Genomic DNA, 14,482 nt, shown 5'->3' with positions numbered 1-14,482 from the left:
AATCACACTTTATATATTCTTCCGCAACTTTCTTTTTTCACTTGATACCGCTTTTTTTTTTTTTTTTAAGTGGCTTTTTTTTTTTTTTTTTTAAGTGGATTGAATCCCAGCTGCAGCAACGCTGGATCCCTTACCCCACTGTGCCAGGCCAGGGGTCAAAGCTGCACCTCCACAGTGACCAGAGCGACTACAGTCAGGTTCTTAACCCACTGCGCCACAGCAGGAACTCCCTTGATACCGCTTTCTTGAGTTTCAGCCACAGCGTGTTCCCTGCGCTTTGTCACAGAGGAAGCAATGCTCAGCTCGCCATTTTACTCGTTTTGAGGGGAACTGGCACGAATAAAGATGCCCGCCTTGGACAAAAACCAGGAGCAGCCAGCCCCTCACAGACAGTGCACCCTCCCTGTCTGGCTGAGTCAGGCATCTTTAGTTCCTGGCAGGGGAAGATGGGCTTGCTTCCCACACGTTTTATTGTTGCTCTAAATTTCCCACCGGCCATCTCATTTTTTTCCTGTTTTTTTTTTTTTTTGTTTATTTGTTTTCTGTTTTTATTTCTGGCCATGCCCATAGAATGTTGAAGTCTCCAGACCAGGGATCAAACCCACACCACAGCAGCAATTCAAAACACTGCAGTGACAATCCTTAACTTGCTGTGCCACCAGGGAGCTCCCATCTCCTTTTTTTTTTTCTATCTGTTTAGGGCCACACCCTCGGCATATGGAGGTTCCCAGGCTAGGGGTCGAATTGGAGCTACAGCTGCTGGTCTACACCACAGCCACAGCAATGCTGGATCTGAGCCGTGTCTGTGACCTACACCACAGCTCAGGGCAATGCCAGATGCTTAACCCACTGAGCAACCAGGGATTGAACTCACATCCTTATGGATACTAGTTGGGTTCATTAACTGCTGAGCCACAGTGGGAACTCCCATCTCCTTACTTTGCAAGGTGGCTTGAGCCCAAAAGTGCCTACTGTTGGGCACTGGAATCAGAAATAGAGATGCCAACAAGAATCTGTTCTTTTGGGTTTCAGTTTGCTGTTGTTGTTGTTTTGGCTGCAACTGCAACATGCAGAAGTTCTGGTGCCAGGGATAGAACTCTCACCACAACAGTGACCTGAGCCACAGAAGTGACAACACCAGAGCCTTAAGCCAGTAGGCCACCAGGGAACTCCCAGGAATCTGTTTTCACTGTCCGGGGTGCCTTGGGTCTTCGATATCCAATTAAGATGCAGTCAGGTCTGCCTCTGCCGTCACACTTGTTTTGAGGACACAAGCTTGTTCCAACGTGATTCATGCCGTCAGGGGAGAACTTGAGCATAACGCCAATTTCGCGTCTGTTTCTGCATCATTTCATCCGGGAGAAGCACACGGCAGAAACGGAAGCGGTGGCTGGAGCCAGGCGGGGATACACGCAACACACACAGGCACATACCCCAGAAGCCCCCCAGCTCCCGAGGGCTCGAGAGTGTGGTTGATCCCTTTCTTCACCACCGAACAGGCGTAAACCTCTGCTCCTGACTTTAAGAGGGTCCCATCTTTTTCACGTGTCACCAGTGACTTTTCTGAGTGCCGTGCCCCCAACCCCACTTTCCCCCCAGGCACTGTGGTTCTCATCAGGCACTTCTGTGTCGCCCTGGGATTGTTAGGAACACGGACGGTGCGTGAGGGCAGAGCTGGCCACGCTGAGGGACAAGGATGGTACCGCAACTTGGTTTTGAGGCTCCTGCAGCAACACGTTAATATAAATCATCCAAAATTCATAGTAAGCCTTTTTTTTTTTTGGTCATCTTTTCCTGGAATAAACACAATGCTAAGCTTTCCTTTCAACAATCCTTTCATTCCCCCGGCCCTTTCCATGAACTGCCGGGCCCGGCGGCAGCGCTGGCGGCGCGGCCAGAGAGTGTGATCAGTGCCGTGACGGCGCACGTCTTTGAACTCAGCACCTCCGCTGTCTATGGGCATCGCTGCGGCACCAACGTGAAGGAGCCGGGAAGCGCACTGATGAGGGCAAGCCCCTAAGAACCTTGCAAACCACGTCTGGCTAGAAGTTTCCATGTCTGGGCTTTTCGGGCTTTGGCTCAAAGACAGTAATTCTAACCCAGCAGACCCTCCTTGGTTGAAGTTTGGGCTCAGGTGTTGCTTGGGATCGATGAGGTCACTTCCCTTGGTTACAAGAAAGTGCTGAAAAATACCTGTAAGGACGCTAAACTCACAGGGGTGCGCTCACGGTGCATGCACTGAACATGGAATTTGTTTTTTAAGGTTTGCTCTTACTCTGTCACCAGAAGAACAAAGCGTGGCAGGGAGTTTACTCATCAGGAAACTCTGTGAGCAACAAACCTCCGTTGTCCTTTTTGTTGCTGTGTTTTGTTTTTTTTTTTTTTTTTTGGCTCTTTAGGGCCGCACCCGTGGCATATGGAGGTTCCCAGGCTAGGGGTCGAATTGGAGCTGTAGCCACCGGCCTACGCCAGAGCCACAGCAACGCGGGATCCGAGCCACGTCTGCGACCTACACCACAGCTCATGGCAATGCCAGATCCTTAACCCACTGAGCAAGGGCAGGGATCAAGCCTGCAACCTCATGATTGATAGTCAGATTTGTTCCCGCTGAGCCACGACGGGAACTCCCCACTGTTGTCCTTTACACACTCCGTCACAGACGCTCTTACAAGTTACTCGAGTGCCGTAGTTGTGTGTGTGTTGATGAACTCCGACTCCACAGGTTTTAAGAGTTCTGCCTGGTTTGCAAAGACAAGAATTGAAGCCTCTGAGGAGTTCTCCGGTGGCACAGCACGTTAAGGATCTGGCGTTGTCACTGCTGTCATGTGGGTTCCATCCCTGGCCCTGGAATTTCCACATGCCGCAGGCATGGCCGAAAAAACTGAAAAAGAACTTAAGCATCGAAGAAGCAACAGAGCATAAACGCTGGAGCCAGACGGCTGCGTTCGCCTCCCAGCTTACATGCTTAGTGACCTCGGGCAAGTTACGCAACTTCCCATCAAATGAAGCATAAGAGCACGAGTACCTACCTCACAGGCTCCTCGCGAGGACCAGATGAATGAATAGCTGTCCAGGGCCTGGAACTGTGCTTGGCATCCAAGGGCAACGTAAGCATGTGCTACTCTCATGAGCCCTAGAGAAGTGGGGCGCCACTCACCTCTGGTATACCAGAACCGCAGGCGTAAGGCGCGAACACTCGTACCAGGGAGACGGCCAGAAACGCGAACAGCAGCGCCCACAGGATGTACATTAGGTAATTCAGAATGTAAGCACTGGCTCCCTGAACAGGACAGCAAACAAGAAAGAAGAGTGAGCCGTCACAGGCCTGGGCGACCCATGTGCCCGCCCCTCCCCAGAAGCTGTGACCGGACTGGGCAACTGCTCCGGAGCCTGGTCCTGCATCAACAAAAGGGCAGCAGTGGTTTTCTCAGTGGTTGCTATGGCTCCGGTTGGTACACGGACGCGGCACCAGGGCCTGCGCGCTCGCCCTTCCACCAGCGGAGACCTCAGCAGTCGTGGACACTGCAAATGGGGCTTGGATTTAATCACTGCTTGAGCACGAGTTCACGAAAGGTGTGAGGGCGACTTTCTGCCCTGGAGCAGCCACAGCGTTTGTTTGGTCTTGTCTGTGGCGGGATCGGCCTCTGGTTTCTGGAGGCCACGCCCGTGCGGCAAGGGGCCCACACTGCTGCGATCCAAGTGCAGGAACTGCGTTTCAGAATGCTTCTACCCAAACGTGGTCCCTGGACCTGCAGCCTCAGCATCCCCTGGGCGAGGGCTGGACATGCAGAGTCTCAGGCCCCGCCCCAGACCTGGGGAAGTCAACAGACACTCCCGGGTGGGGCCCGGCCAAATGTTTCAACAAGCCCTCCAGGGACTCGGCTGCAGTTCCCATTCCCAAGGCAGCACCTCTGAGCATCTCCTTCAGGATGATTCCCTGAACCAGCCAAAATATCTGATGGGGTGGGGGGAGCAGGGGGTGCTTTCTGAACCCGACACGCAGTCTGCGGTCTTCAAGGCCGGGGACGGGACTTGGCCCGCCAGGTGCAGACCCTGATTCTCCACAATTCGGCTTCTTGCCACCATCGGGACCCCGCAGGAGAGCGGGGAAGGAAAGCGAGCACACCTACGAGCCAGGCCGTGGACATGGGCGGCCCCGTGTGCGCCTATAAAACGCAAAGACACGCTCCAGTCGGCTATTCTGGCCTCGCCACCGCAGACACGCACCTCCTCTGCGGGGACGAGTCACACCGAGGAAGACAGTTCACTCTGTTAAAACATGCACTCGCCCTGAGACCCGAAATAACGTCTCCCTCTTGCTAACGGTAATTCTTTGAATCAAAGGACAAATCAGAAAGGGGGGGAAAGATGAATGGCGGGGCTTCCTGCTCAAGCAGGTGCGCAAAGAAACCACGGCGCCCCGACGCATCGGCCTGCCCGCCTCCAGCGACCCGAGGGGAGAATTTAGTTTTGGAAGGAATGGAGGGGCGTGAGGTATCACGGCCCCCCGTCGACTTGAGATTTCCAGGAATTACTGTTGGACTCCACCGAGAAAGAGGTTTCACAGACGCGCAAAGTCTTACGCGCTGCAGTAAGTCAATCGGGCCAAAGGGGGCAGGGTGGGGTGGGGAGGGGACAGGAGTAAACGGGTGACACCTGTCTTCCAAGAACAGTTCTAGCTTGAAGGGTCCCCAGAGGACTGCTGCTATGAATGGAGGCAACCCCCTCCCCTGGGTTTCTTTTCTTTTTGGGTTTTTTTTTTTTTTGTCTTTTTGTCATTTTAGGGCCACACCCACGCCATACAGAGGTTCCCAGGCGAGGGGTCCAATCAGAGCTGCAGTTACACCATAGCTCACAGCAACGCCGGATCCTTAACCCACTGAGCGAGGCCAGGGATCGAACCCGCAACCTCATGGTTCCTAGTTGGATTCGTTTCCGCTGCGCCACAACGGGAACTCCATCCCCCGGGTTTCTGATCTGTCAATGACCCACAGCCACTGGGGCAACCACTGGATTCAGTTAGAAATTAACCCTTCCCCTGAACTGAGATTTGTATGCGGATCCGAGGCTCGGAGCACCCGATCTGGGCTTCACCGCTACATGGCCTGGGCCTGGGATCTTGGCATCACGGAAGGCCCCCAAACACCCTGGGTGCTGTGTTCCTGGGATGCACTGGAAGATGCTAACTTAATCCACATGAGACGGCACTCCACGCCAGCCTGGAGGGCTGCAATCCAAGCAAGGTCACAAGCAGAGTGGAGAGGAGGTGTGGGAAAGTGGAACCCATGAACACGGCTGGTGGAATGTAAAACTGTCTTTGGAAGGCAGTCTGGCGGCTCCTCAAAAGGCTAAATATAGGGCAGCCATGTGACCCAGCAATTAAGTAGCTACCCAAAAGAAACGAAGCCAGAGGACTCCCCAAAACCTCAGCACTACTGCTCAACGCAAAATCCTGCATAATGGCACAAAAGTGGAAGCAACCCACGTTCATCAGCCGATGAGTGAAGAAATAAAACGTGCTCTCTCCCTACCGTGGAACATTACTTGGCCATGAAAAGGAATGAAGTACCAACTTGGGCTACAACAGGAATGAATTTGGAAAACACAAGCCTAAGTGAATGAAGCCAGACACAAGACCACATGTTGTATGATTCCTTTTACATGAAATGTCCAGAACAGGCAAATATTTTAGAGATAAGAAAGCCGACCAGTGGTTGCCTCGGGCTGGCAAATTGAAGGGGAAGGGGGAGTGGCTGCTATTTGGAGTGATAAAGGGGTTCTGAAATTAGAACACGGTGATGGTGACACAACTCTGAATATTCTAGAAGCCACTGCGTTATACACTTTAATGTGTACAGCATCTGGAAGGTGAATTACATCTCACTAAAGCGGTTGTTTAAAAAATAGTATCTTTTCTCCTTGACCAGAGGGTATAAAAATCAACCCTACTTATTCAGCATGATCAACAAACCACTCTCAGTAGGAAAAATAAAGCCAGACACAAGGCTTTAAAAAAAAAAAAATGCAGGAGTTCCCGTCATGGCACAGCAGAAACGAATCCGACTAGGAACCATGAGGTTGCGGGTTCGATCGCTGGCCTCGCTCAGTGGGTTAAGGATCTGGCATTGCTGTGAGCTGTGGTGTAGGTCGCAGACGTGGCTCGGGTCTGGCATTGCTGTGGCTATGGTGTAGGGCAGCAGCTGTAGCTCCGATTAGACCCCTAGCCTGGGAACCTCCATATGTCACAGGTGCGGCCCTAAAAAGACAAAAGACAAAAAAAAATACAGGAAGTTCCCTTGTGGTGCAGTGGGTTAAGGATCTGGCATTGCCCCAACTGCAGCGTACGTTCAATCCCTGGCCTGGAAACTTCCACGTGCTGCGGGTGTGGTGGAAAAAAATGTTTTTGATAAAAAATAAAAGAAATTTTAAAAAGAAACAGGCCCTAAGAACAAAAATACAAACATCATGCACTCGAAACAGTGGGGAAGGATTTTCAAGGTGACATGTGGACACCAGAGCTGGGAAAAGCCAGGCGGCACGTGCGACTAGCATTTGTCAGGGACGACAGTCCGAAGAGAAGGAAAGCAGACAGCGAGAGGGCGGACGTTCCCCGATGCCGGCGGGGCCCCGCCACGAGCTGCCCCCCACGCACCTCCGACTGATTCACCAGCAGCTCCGACCACTTCTGCCACAGGGGACACTTGTCCCTGTCCTCAAAGGTGGTCTCGTTGGAAGTCCAGCAGCACTGCTCGTGGCTGTACCAGAAGGCAGAGAGGCAGACGCCCTCCTTCAGGTCGGTCATCCAATCGACGGCGAGATCGATGACCCCGGCCAAGGTGCCTGCAAGAAGCAGTGAGAGCCACTCAGAGGAAGAGCCCGGGGCGCAGCGCTGAGGATGCGCCGCAGGGGCCAATGCAGCACAAGGGCCGGGGAGGCCAGGCGGAGACGCCACGCCTCGGGCCACCGCGCACCCAGGAAACCTCTTTCATCCGTCCCCAAGTCACCTGAGCAAGCGACAAGGCACCTGCCGCAGCAAAGGCAGCGCCCAGTCCAGGGGAACACAAAGGCCAGTGACCTGCAGCCCTCGGGGGGCTTCAATCAGGCGGGAGGGAGAGACCACAGGTCTGAGGGCATCACAAGTCCCGGGGGCCGAGTGGCTTCCAGATTCCAGCCCTTCCGAAGTTTAGGCTTTTGAGGGTGTTATTTGGCAGCACCCACAGCATCTGGAAATTCCCAGGCCAGGGACTGACCCTGCAAAACCACAGCAGCGACCCAGCCTCTGCAGTGACAAGGCGGGATCCTTAACCCACTGCGCCACATCGGGAACGTCTCTGGATTTTTTCAATTATTGATAAAGGAAGAGTATTTAGCAGCAGCAAGGAATCCTATCTGTAATACCACAGGCTACAGCCTGGATGATCCCTCAAAACATTACTTTGAACAAAAGCCAGTCGTGAAGGATCACATATTGTATGGCTGCATTTGCCTGAACTGTCAGAACAGGCAAATCTACAGAGAGAGAAAGTAGGTAAGTGGTAGCCAAAGGCTGGCGGGAGGCTGGGGGCACCGGGGCTGACAGCTCAAGGGCGGGGAGGTTCTTTGGGGGCTGATGAAAATGTTCTCAGATTGATCTGGGTGACGGCTGCACAACTCCGTGAATACACTAAAAACCACTGAACTGTGCCCTCGACCTGGGCGAACTGTACGGTATGTGAGTTACAGCTCAATCAAGCCGTTACGTACATACGTCCACACAGACATACGGTGGGCGCGGGGGATTAAGGCTCAGAGAGGGAGAGATGCACTTCTGGAAAAGATGGTCCGAGAAAAAGCCTCAAGCCTAAGGTGACATTTGAACAAAAACTTAAAGAGGGGGAGAGAGGGGTCCTGAAAACATCCAGGGACGAGAACCAACGTTCACCCCAAATTGCATCGCTAGTCATTCACTCACTTATAATCACATCACCTCACCCCAACCTGCTGGGCTGACTGCCTCTGAAAGGCGGGACGTCTGAGCTGCGGTCCGTGGAGCAACAGCGACACCCAGTGGTGGCTCCCAGTTAATGCCCGGCAGAGGCGCCACAGCTTGGGCTTCTCTTCCTTGGGAGTCAGAATACAACGTCTGGGCTGCCACAAAGGAGGTGACAGGCCAGGCCGTTGCACCCCTGAGTCTCTCTACAGTCTCTGAGTTCCCCACAGCTGGGGAACAGGAAGGTGAACGGGGCACAGTTTTCCGGCTTTCCCTTCCAGGTCTATCCAGATGAAAAAAACAGTCTGGCCACCTTCACTGTCAGAGCATCATCCCCAGGGAATTCTTTAACTGAAGCCTGGGCCGCAGTATTTTTGTCGTTAATTCCCCCGGTGATTCTTCCTGAAAGAACCGAGGGAAATCAGGCTAATAAGGAAGCCCGCTGGCCAGTATCTGACTTGTTCAGGGCAGTCCAGCCGGGCTCTCGGATCAGTCCATACACCTGAGCTGAGCTGTGTACACCAGCGAGACGCCAGGACACAACTCTGATCCCTTCCTTTCCCGTATTCATCGCTCCTCCCGAGGAGCCGAGAGTAATACAGGGCACGGTTTTATAAGCCTATTCTAAGTAAAGACATCAAAATTCACAGCAAACCCCTGCCTACCTTTAAAGGTCTTCACAGAAGCAGCCAAACAAATGGGTACCACATGTACCGGAAGTGCCGCTGGGAGGGGAAGGACAAGAAGCGGGGAGGGCGGGATGGGGGGGGGGGATGAGCAGGCCGCTACTGTGACCCCGAGGAGAAGGATCCCCTTCAGCATTCTTCTCGGCCCTTGAGGACACGGGGGCAGATGAGGCCCTTCCCCGACAAGTAAACCCCACCTACCACTGTAGATCGAAGGTGCGAGAGCTCGGCCAGGACCGGACAATTTCTCTGGGCCCCGGAAGTGCTCTGTCTGAGGGCAGGTACTACATCCGACCCGTATCACCGCCATTCTCGCGCCAGTCCCATAACCGGAAGCAACATGTTATTACAGGCAGGGGGTCTTACTAAGGGACTCTCTTTAGCATGATCGAATTTTCTATTCTTAGCCATTAACCTCCCCAGCCTCCCCTAAGGAAGTTCAGTTTCAGGAAACAATTTCCGTGGAAGGCGGGTGAGGTTGACATTAAAAGGGGAGGCTTCCCCTCCGGACACTCCTTTGTTCACTCTGGAAACATCTCCTGCTCACAAATGTGGTGTTGGGATTGGCAAAATGAAGGAAGCAGCGTCCCTGAGGGTCGGCACAGCAGCATCTGGGCTGGAGGTCCCTCCCGAGGGGTGGCCTACCGGGGACCCCACGGTGACTCCCGTTACGGGGAGCATCTCTCGCTGTTCACAGTTCATGCCAGGGCCTGGCAGTGTTAGGAACGGCCACGATGACATGATGCTTCATTCCCGGAGATGGAAACTTCCCCGTGCTTTCTGGCCTCCTCCACAGCCAAGAAGAACTACAGGATGTGAGATGTGCGCCTTTGCTAGAATCCAGCACAGCGAGAGCTCTGCAGGTGCAGCAAGGGCCGGCCAGCTCTCTCATCAGGGCTCTCCGAGCGCTGATGACAGGCTTTCTGTTAAGTGCAGGGGCGGGTATTCTGCGCTCAGATACTTCAAGTAACAACCCCCTTTGCCTGAAGTAAGAGAGCAACACTCCACCGACAGGCTGTGGGCGCCGAGGGCCGGCGCGTGTGCCAGCGCCACCGTGGGCCTGCCCCGCACGTACCCGCCAGCAGGCCGATGAGCAGCATCACCACCCATCCCGACCAGGCGTCCAGCAGGCTCTTGATGAACTCCCATATGGACTCCTTGCTCTTGCTGGTTATCTGGAAACCAAGGACACAGCAGGTGAGAGCAATCCTTTCCAGTTCGCGCTTCCTTCCCTGAAACTGCTGCCTCGGCCAACAGGGTGAGTGAGAAGACGAAGGTGATGAGGCAACAGGATTCCCGCTTCCATGAGCCATTCCGACCCGAGAGCGCAACGACCCAATGGGCTTTCTAGTTCACAGAGCGCTAAAGACGCCGGAAGAGCCTCCGAAGAATGAGAAGCCAAAACAATGCATTCCATTAAAACACCTCAGCAAGTGTGATTTGACCTTTGATTCCTCCACAGCCTTTCGGAAAGGGGGACACGGATTTGGTGTCACCATTTTTTTTATTATTATTTTTTGCTTTTGAGGGTCACACCCGCAGCACATGGAAGTTCCCAGGCTAGGGGTCCAATCGGAGCCACAGCAACACCAGATCCGAGGCCCATCGTGACCTACACCACAGCTCACAGCAACGCCAGATCCTTAACCCACTGAGCGAGGCCAGGGATCGAACCCGCAACCTCATGGCTCCCAGGCGGATTCATTTCCGCTGCACCACGACAGGAACTCCGGTGCCACTATTTTGAATACGAACCACTATTTTAGCTTATACCATAAGGTCTGTTCACAAAAAAACCCTCTTCAACAAAGACTTCATTTCCCTCTTTTGTTTTTCAGGTAAAATGTTACCAGCAATAACTTTTTTATTTAATCAAAATATAGTTGACTTACAATGTTGTGTTAGTTTCTGGGGTACAGCAAAGTGATTCAGATATATACATATTTACACAGATACATTCACATGTACACCCATATCCTTTTTCAGATTCTTTTCCATTATAGTTTATTACAAGACATTGAATACAGCTCCCTGTGCTATACAGGAGGTCCTTGTTTTTTATTTTATATACAGTAGTTTTTATCTGCTAATCCCAAACCCCTCTAATTTATGCCTCCCCCTTCCTTTCCCCTTTGGTAACCGTATGTTTTCTATATCTGTGCGTCTGTTTTGAAAATAAGTTCATTTGGGTCCCTTTTTAGATTCCATAAGGATATAAGTGGCCCCAAATATTGTCTTTGTCTGACTTACTTCACTTAGTATAATAATCTCTAGATCCATCCATGTTGCTGCAAATGGCATTATTTCATCCTTTTTTATGGCTGAGTAATATTCCCTTGCATATGTGGTGTATATATACACATGTATACGTGTATACACGCACACACACCCTCCACATCTTTATCCATTCATCTGTTGATGGGCAGTTAGGTGGGTTCCATGTCTTGGCCATTATAAGTAACGCTGCTATAAACACTGTGGTATCTTTTCCAATTGGAGTTTTCTCCATATATATGTCGAGGCATGGGATCGCAGGGTCATGTTTAGCTCTATTTTTAGTTCTTTGAAGGAACCACCATAATGTTGCCCTTAGTGGCTGCACCAACTTACATCCCCACCAACAGTGCAGGAGGGTTCCCTTTTCTCCACACTCTCGCCAGCATTTATTATCTGGAGACTTTTCAATGATGGCCATTCTGACGGGTGTCGGGGAGGCACCTCATTGCAGTCTGGACAGACGGCAAGAACTCTGAATGCGCCAGCATGGACCACATTTTCTGGGCAGATGGCTACATCTAAACACACTGTAAGACCACCTCGGAGTTTCCTTCTCAAAATCTACAGTCTGACTTTCTTTGAATTTTCCTCCTAAGACTGGACCAGAATTTCAGGAAAACCTTCAGACATAGACTGAAGCAGCTCAAGACCAATTCTGCCTCTTTCACGAAAATAACTTTCTGAATTTGATAATCAAGTATATTCAAAAAATCATGAGATGTTCTCTTTTTCCATTTCCCCCCCTGCCAGTGTGTCATCAAAGGCATGTTTTTCCTTTGTACCATAGTTGCTAAAATGAAAATAATCTTCAGGGGAAAAAACAGGAAAAAAATTTTTTCCAATAGTTTGATTCCCTACATTAAACTAAATTTAAAGAGGAAAAAAAATAAAATGAAAATAAACACACTGTAAAAGCATCCCTTTGCCTGTGTTAAAAGAAACCTCCATGCCTCTGAAATCACCGTTCCCCTCAGGACCCTTTGGAGCAAAGGTTGGCAAGCATTTTCTGTAAAAAGACAGAAAGTAAGTATTTCCAGCTCAGCAGGGCAGATGGTCCCCAGGACAACTCCTGGACTCTGACGTCGCAGCACAAAAGGGGCCGTGAAGAGCCCACGCATGCGCAGGCGTGGCTGTGTGCCAAGGAAATAGTCCTTAGACGAACATGTGCCATGCTTAACGTGCCCGAGGGCCACAGTTCCACGACCCCTGCTCGGACCCAAGGCTGCCCTGTCTCCCCCGCTCCTCCAGGCTGGAGTCAAGCGGCTGCATCAGCTTCTCGACCCCACCTCGCTCCCTACACATCCCTCTGCCTCCGGCCCGGCCAACTCGCGTGCAACAATGTGACAGTCACACTCTCGACGTCACTCACTGTGCGGCGCCCTCTCTGAAGCTGCTCTCCCAGCGTCGCGACAGCCGGCAGCCTCATCCTCGCCTCTCTCTCCCCCGCCGCTAGGGACACTGCTGCTGGCCCCCCTCCACCGCTCCCTGCTTCTTCGTGTCCGTCACTGGCCCCAGGCCCCTCCCACTGCACCCAGTGAATCCTGGCACTGCCCCAGGGCCGCCCGCTCTTCCCTCCCCCACTACAGACCCAGGCCACCGGGCCACGTCTAAAGCCTCAGCATCCACTCGCCCGCCAAGGGCTCCACGTTCTCCACTGTGACCCTGGCCCTGCCCTTGAACTGCACAGGGGTCTCCCCTCTAGCCGACCACACGCCGGACAAACAGCTCCAACTCACAGCGGCTGAACCCAAATTCAGTGACCCCGCTCTCTCCAAAATCCGCCGCTCCCCTTTTCTGCCCCGTTGTCATCCAAGGCCTCACTCACTTCTGGCCACAGCCAGGGTGTCATGAGGACCCCAGTTCTCCCCTCTGTCCTGGCAGTGGCTTCTGGGAAGAACCTTGACCCCGAGCCTCTCTCCGTTGGCACCTCACTGCCCTCTGTCACATCTTCTGCCTCCTCCTGAGCTGACTTCCAAGTCCCCTGTCTCAGCCTGGGCAGTGCATCCTTATCGAATTCTGTGGCTCCTCTGCATGGTCTATGCGGTCACTCTCTACGTGGCACCATCATCCACGTGCCCAGATGCATCTCTAACCACCCCCTCCCCATGAATCTGCCACCGCACCTTGAACTGCCTCCATGTGTCTCAGTCTTTCATGCCTCTGTGACCTAAAAGGGAGCTGCTCCTGGAGTTCCCGTCGTGGCGCAGTGGTTCACGAATCTGACTAGGAACCATGAGGTTGCAGGTTCAGTCCCTGGCCTTGTTCAGTGGGTTAAGGATCTGGCATTGCTATGAGCTGTGGTATAGGTCACAGACCTGGCTCGGATCCTGCCTTGCTGTGGCTGTGGCGTAGGCCGGCGGCTACAACTCGGATTAGATCCCTAGCCTGGGAACCTCCATATGCAGTGGGAGCGGCCCTAGAAAAGGCAAAAAGACAATGAATAAATAAATGAATGAATGAATGAATGAATGGGAGCGCCTCCTGATTAGAATCCTTTCCCCTCCGTCTAGCGAACTCCAAGTCATCCTTCAAGACCCAGCTGAAATGTCACCCTCTCTAAAAACCCTCTCCCTAACCATCCCCCCTAAATGATTCGCCAGCACATGATATGTAACTTTATTATAGCCCATTAAATATATAGTGAAGAGTTCCAGCTGTGGTGCAACAGGATCAGCAGCATCTCTGCAGCGCCTGGACGCAGGTTCGATCCCCAGCCTGGCACAGTGGGTTAAGGACCTGGTGCTGCCACAGCTGCAGCAAAGGCCTCCACTGCGGCTCGGATCTCATCCCTGACCCGGGAATTCCATATGCTGTGGGGCAGCCGAAAGGAAAAACAAGTATACACACGCACCTAGAGAGAGAGAGACTGACTGCCAACTAGATGCCAGGCACTGTAGTGTGTGCCTCATTTAATCCTCAGGTAAAATGAAGTCCATCCTTACAGATGAGAAGACAGGTCCAGAAATGGCACCCTGAGAGTCACCCAGACTGCTGGCGTCAAGGGCAGGATGTACCCCATTTGTCTGGTCCCAGCGTCCCCTCCTTGTCCTCCACCCCACCCCCCTGTACGACAGAGCCTCCCGCCCCACGCACCCGGGGTCATACCTGCCTCTCCGCAGCCGCGCCCCGCGCACCAGCCTTCTCTTCTTTGAAGCCCAGCCCAGCACGTGACCTGGGAACCCCAGCACGTGCTCAGCAACTGGCCAATGAAAGCACGGCCCAGCCCTCTGAAGGGACGGCCCCTCAACGCATCATTACCAACAGCACCGACCTTTCTGTGGCGGTCAGTGTCCCTGGACTTTTCCCGCAGCCAGTCGATGGTGTGGAAGTCCTCATAGGTCCCCACGTCAGGGAATGGCTCGTCGAGGAAATCCATCAGGTTTCCAGAACCGCTCATCACTCCCGCATGGACCATGCTACTTACACCTGGGAGAGGAAACCTGTGGTTAGAAACGTGAGCAGGACAGCGGCACAGAACAATCCACGGGAGCTACTGCCTCGTGCAAGAAAGACTGGTTTCAGCGTGGGCGTCTCTGCTGTAATGAAAGAT

At 52.8% G+C, this 14,482-nt stretch overlaps 1 protein-coding gene across 2 annotated transcripts in view; it reads right to left on the bottom strand.

Annotated features, from left to right (window-relative positions):
• The window catches only part of CLCN4 (chloride voltage-gated channel 4), a 74,729-nt gene that overhangs the window by 28,270 nt on the left and 31,977 nt on the right, over positions 1 to 14,482 (bottom strand). The window contains exons 2-5 of one of the 2 annotated variants that reach the window (XM_085007305.1): positions 13,244 to 14,358; positions 9,731 to 10,278; positions 6,653 to 6,840; positions 3,158 to 3,280 (exon numbers count right to left, since the gene is read on the bottom strand). In XM_085007305.1, coding sequence (XP_084863431.1) covers positions 3,158 to 3,280; positions 6,653 to 6,840; positions 9,731 to 9,968 — 549 coding nt within the window. In that variant the 5' untranslated portion in view covers positions 9,969 to 10,278; positions 13,244 to 14,358. The remainder of the gene's footprint in view (positions 1 to 3,157; positions 3,281 to 6,652; positions 6,841 to 9,730; positions 10,279 to 13,243; positions 14,359 to 14,482) is intronic. The other variant, XM_001925227.7, reaches the window with a different exon arrangement.

The sequence above is a fragment of the Sus scrofa genome, chromosome X, assembly GCF_054392235.1.
Source record: "Sus scrofa isolate SSC_HxYL_T2T_F1_AM1 chromosome X, Sscrofa_HxYL_maternal_Yorkshire_Landrace_v2.0, whole genome shotgun sequence".
Lineage (NCBI taxonomy): Eukaryota > Metazoa > Chordata > Mammalia > Artiodactyla > Suidae > Sus > Sus scrofa.
The sequence above is the reverse complement of the archived record's forward strand: the minus strand, read 5'-3'. Positions and strand labels throughout refer to the sequence as shown.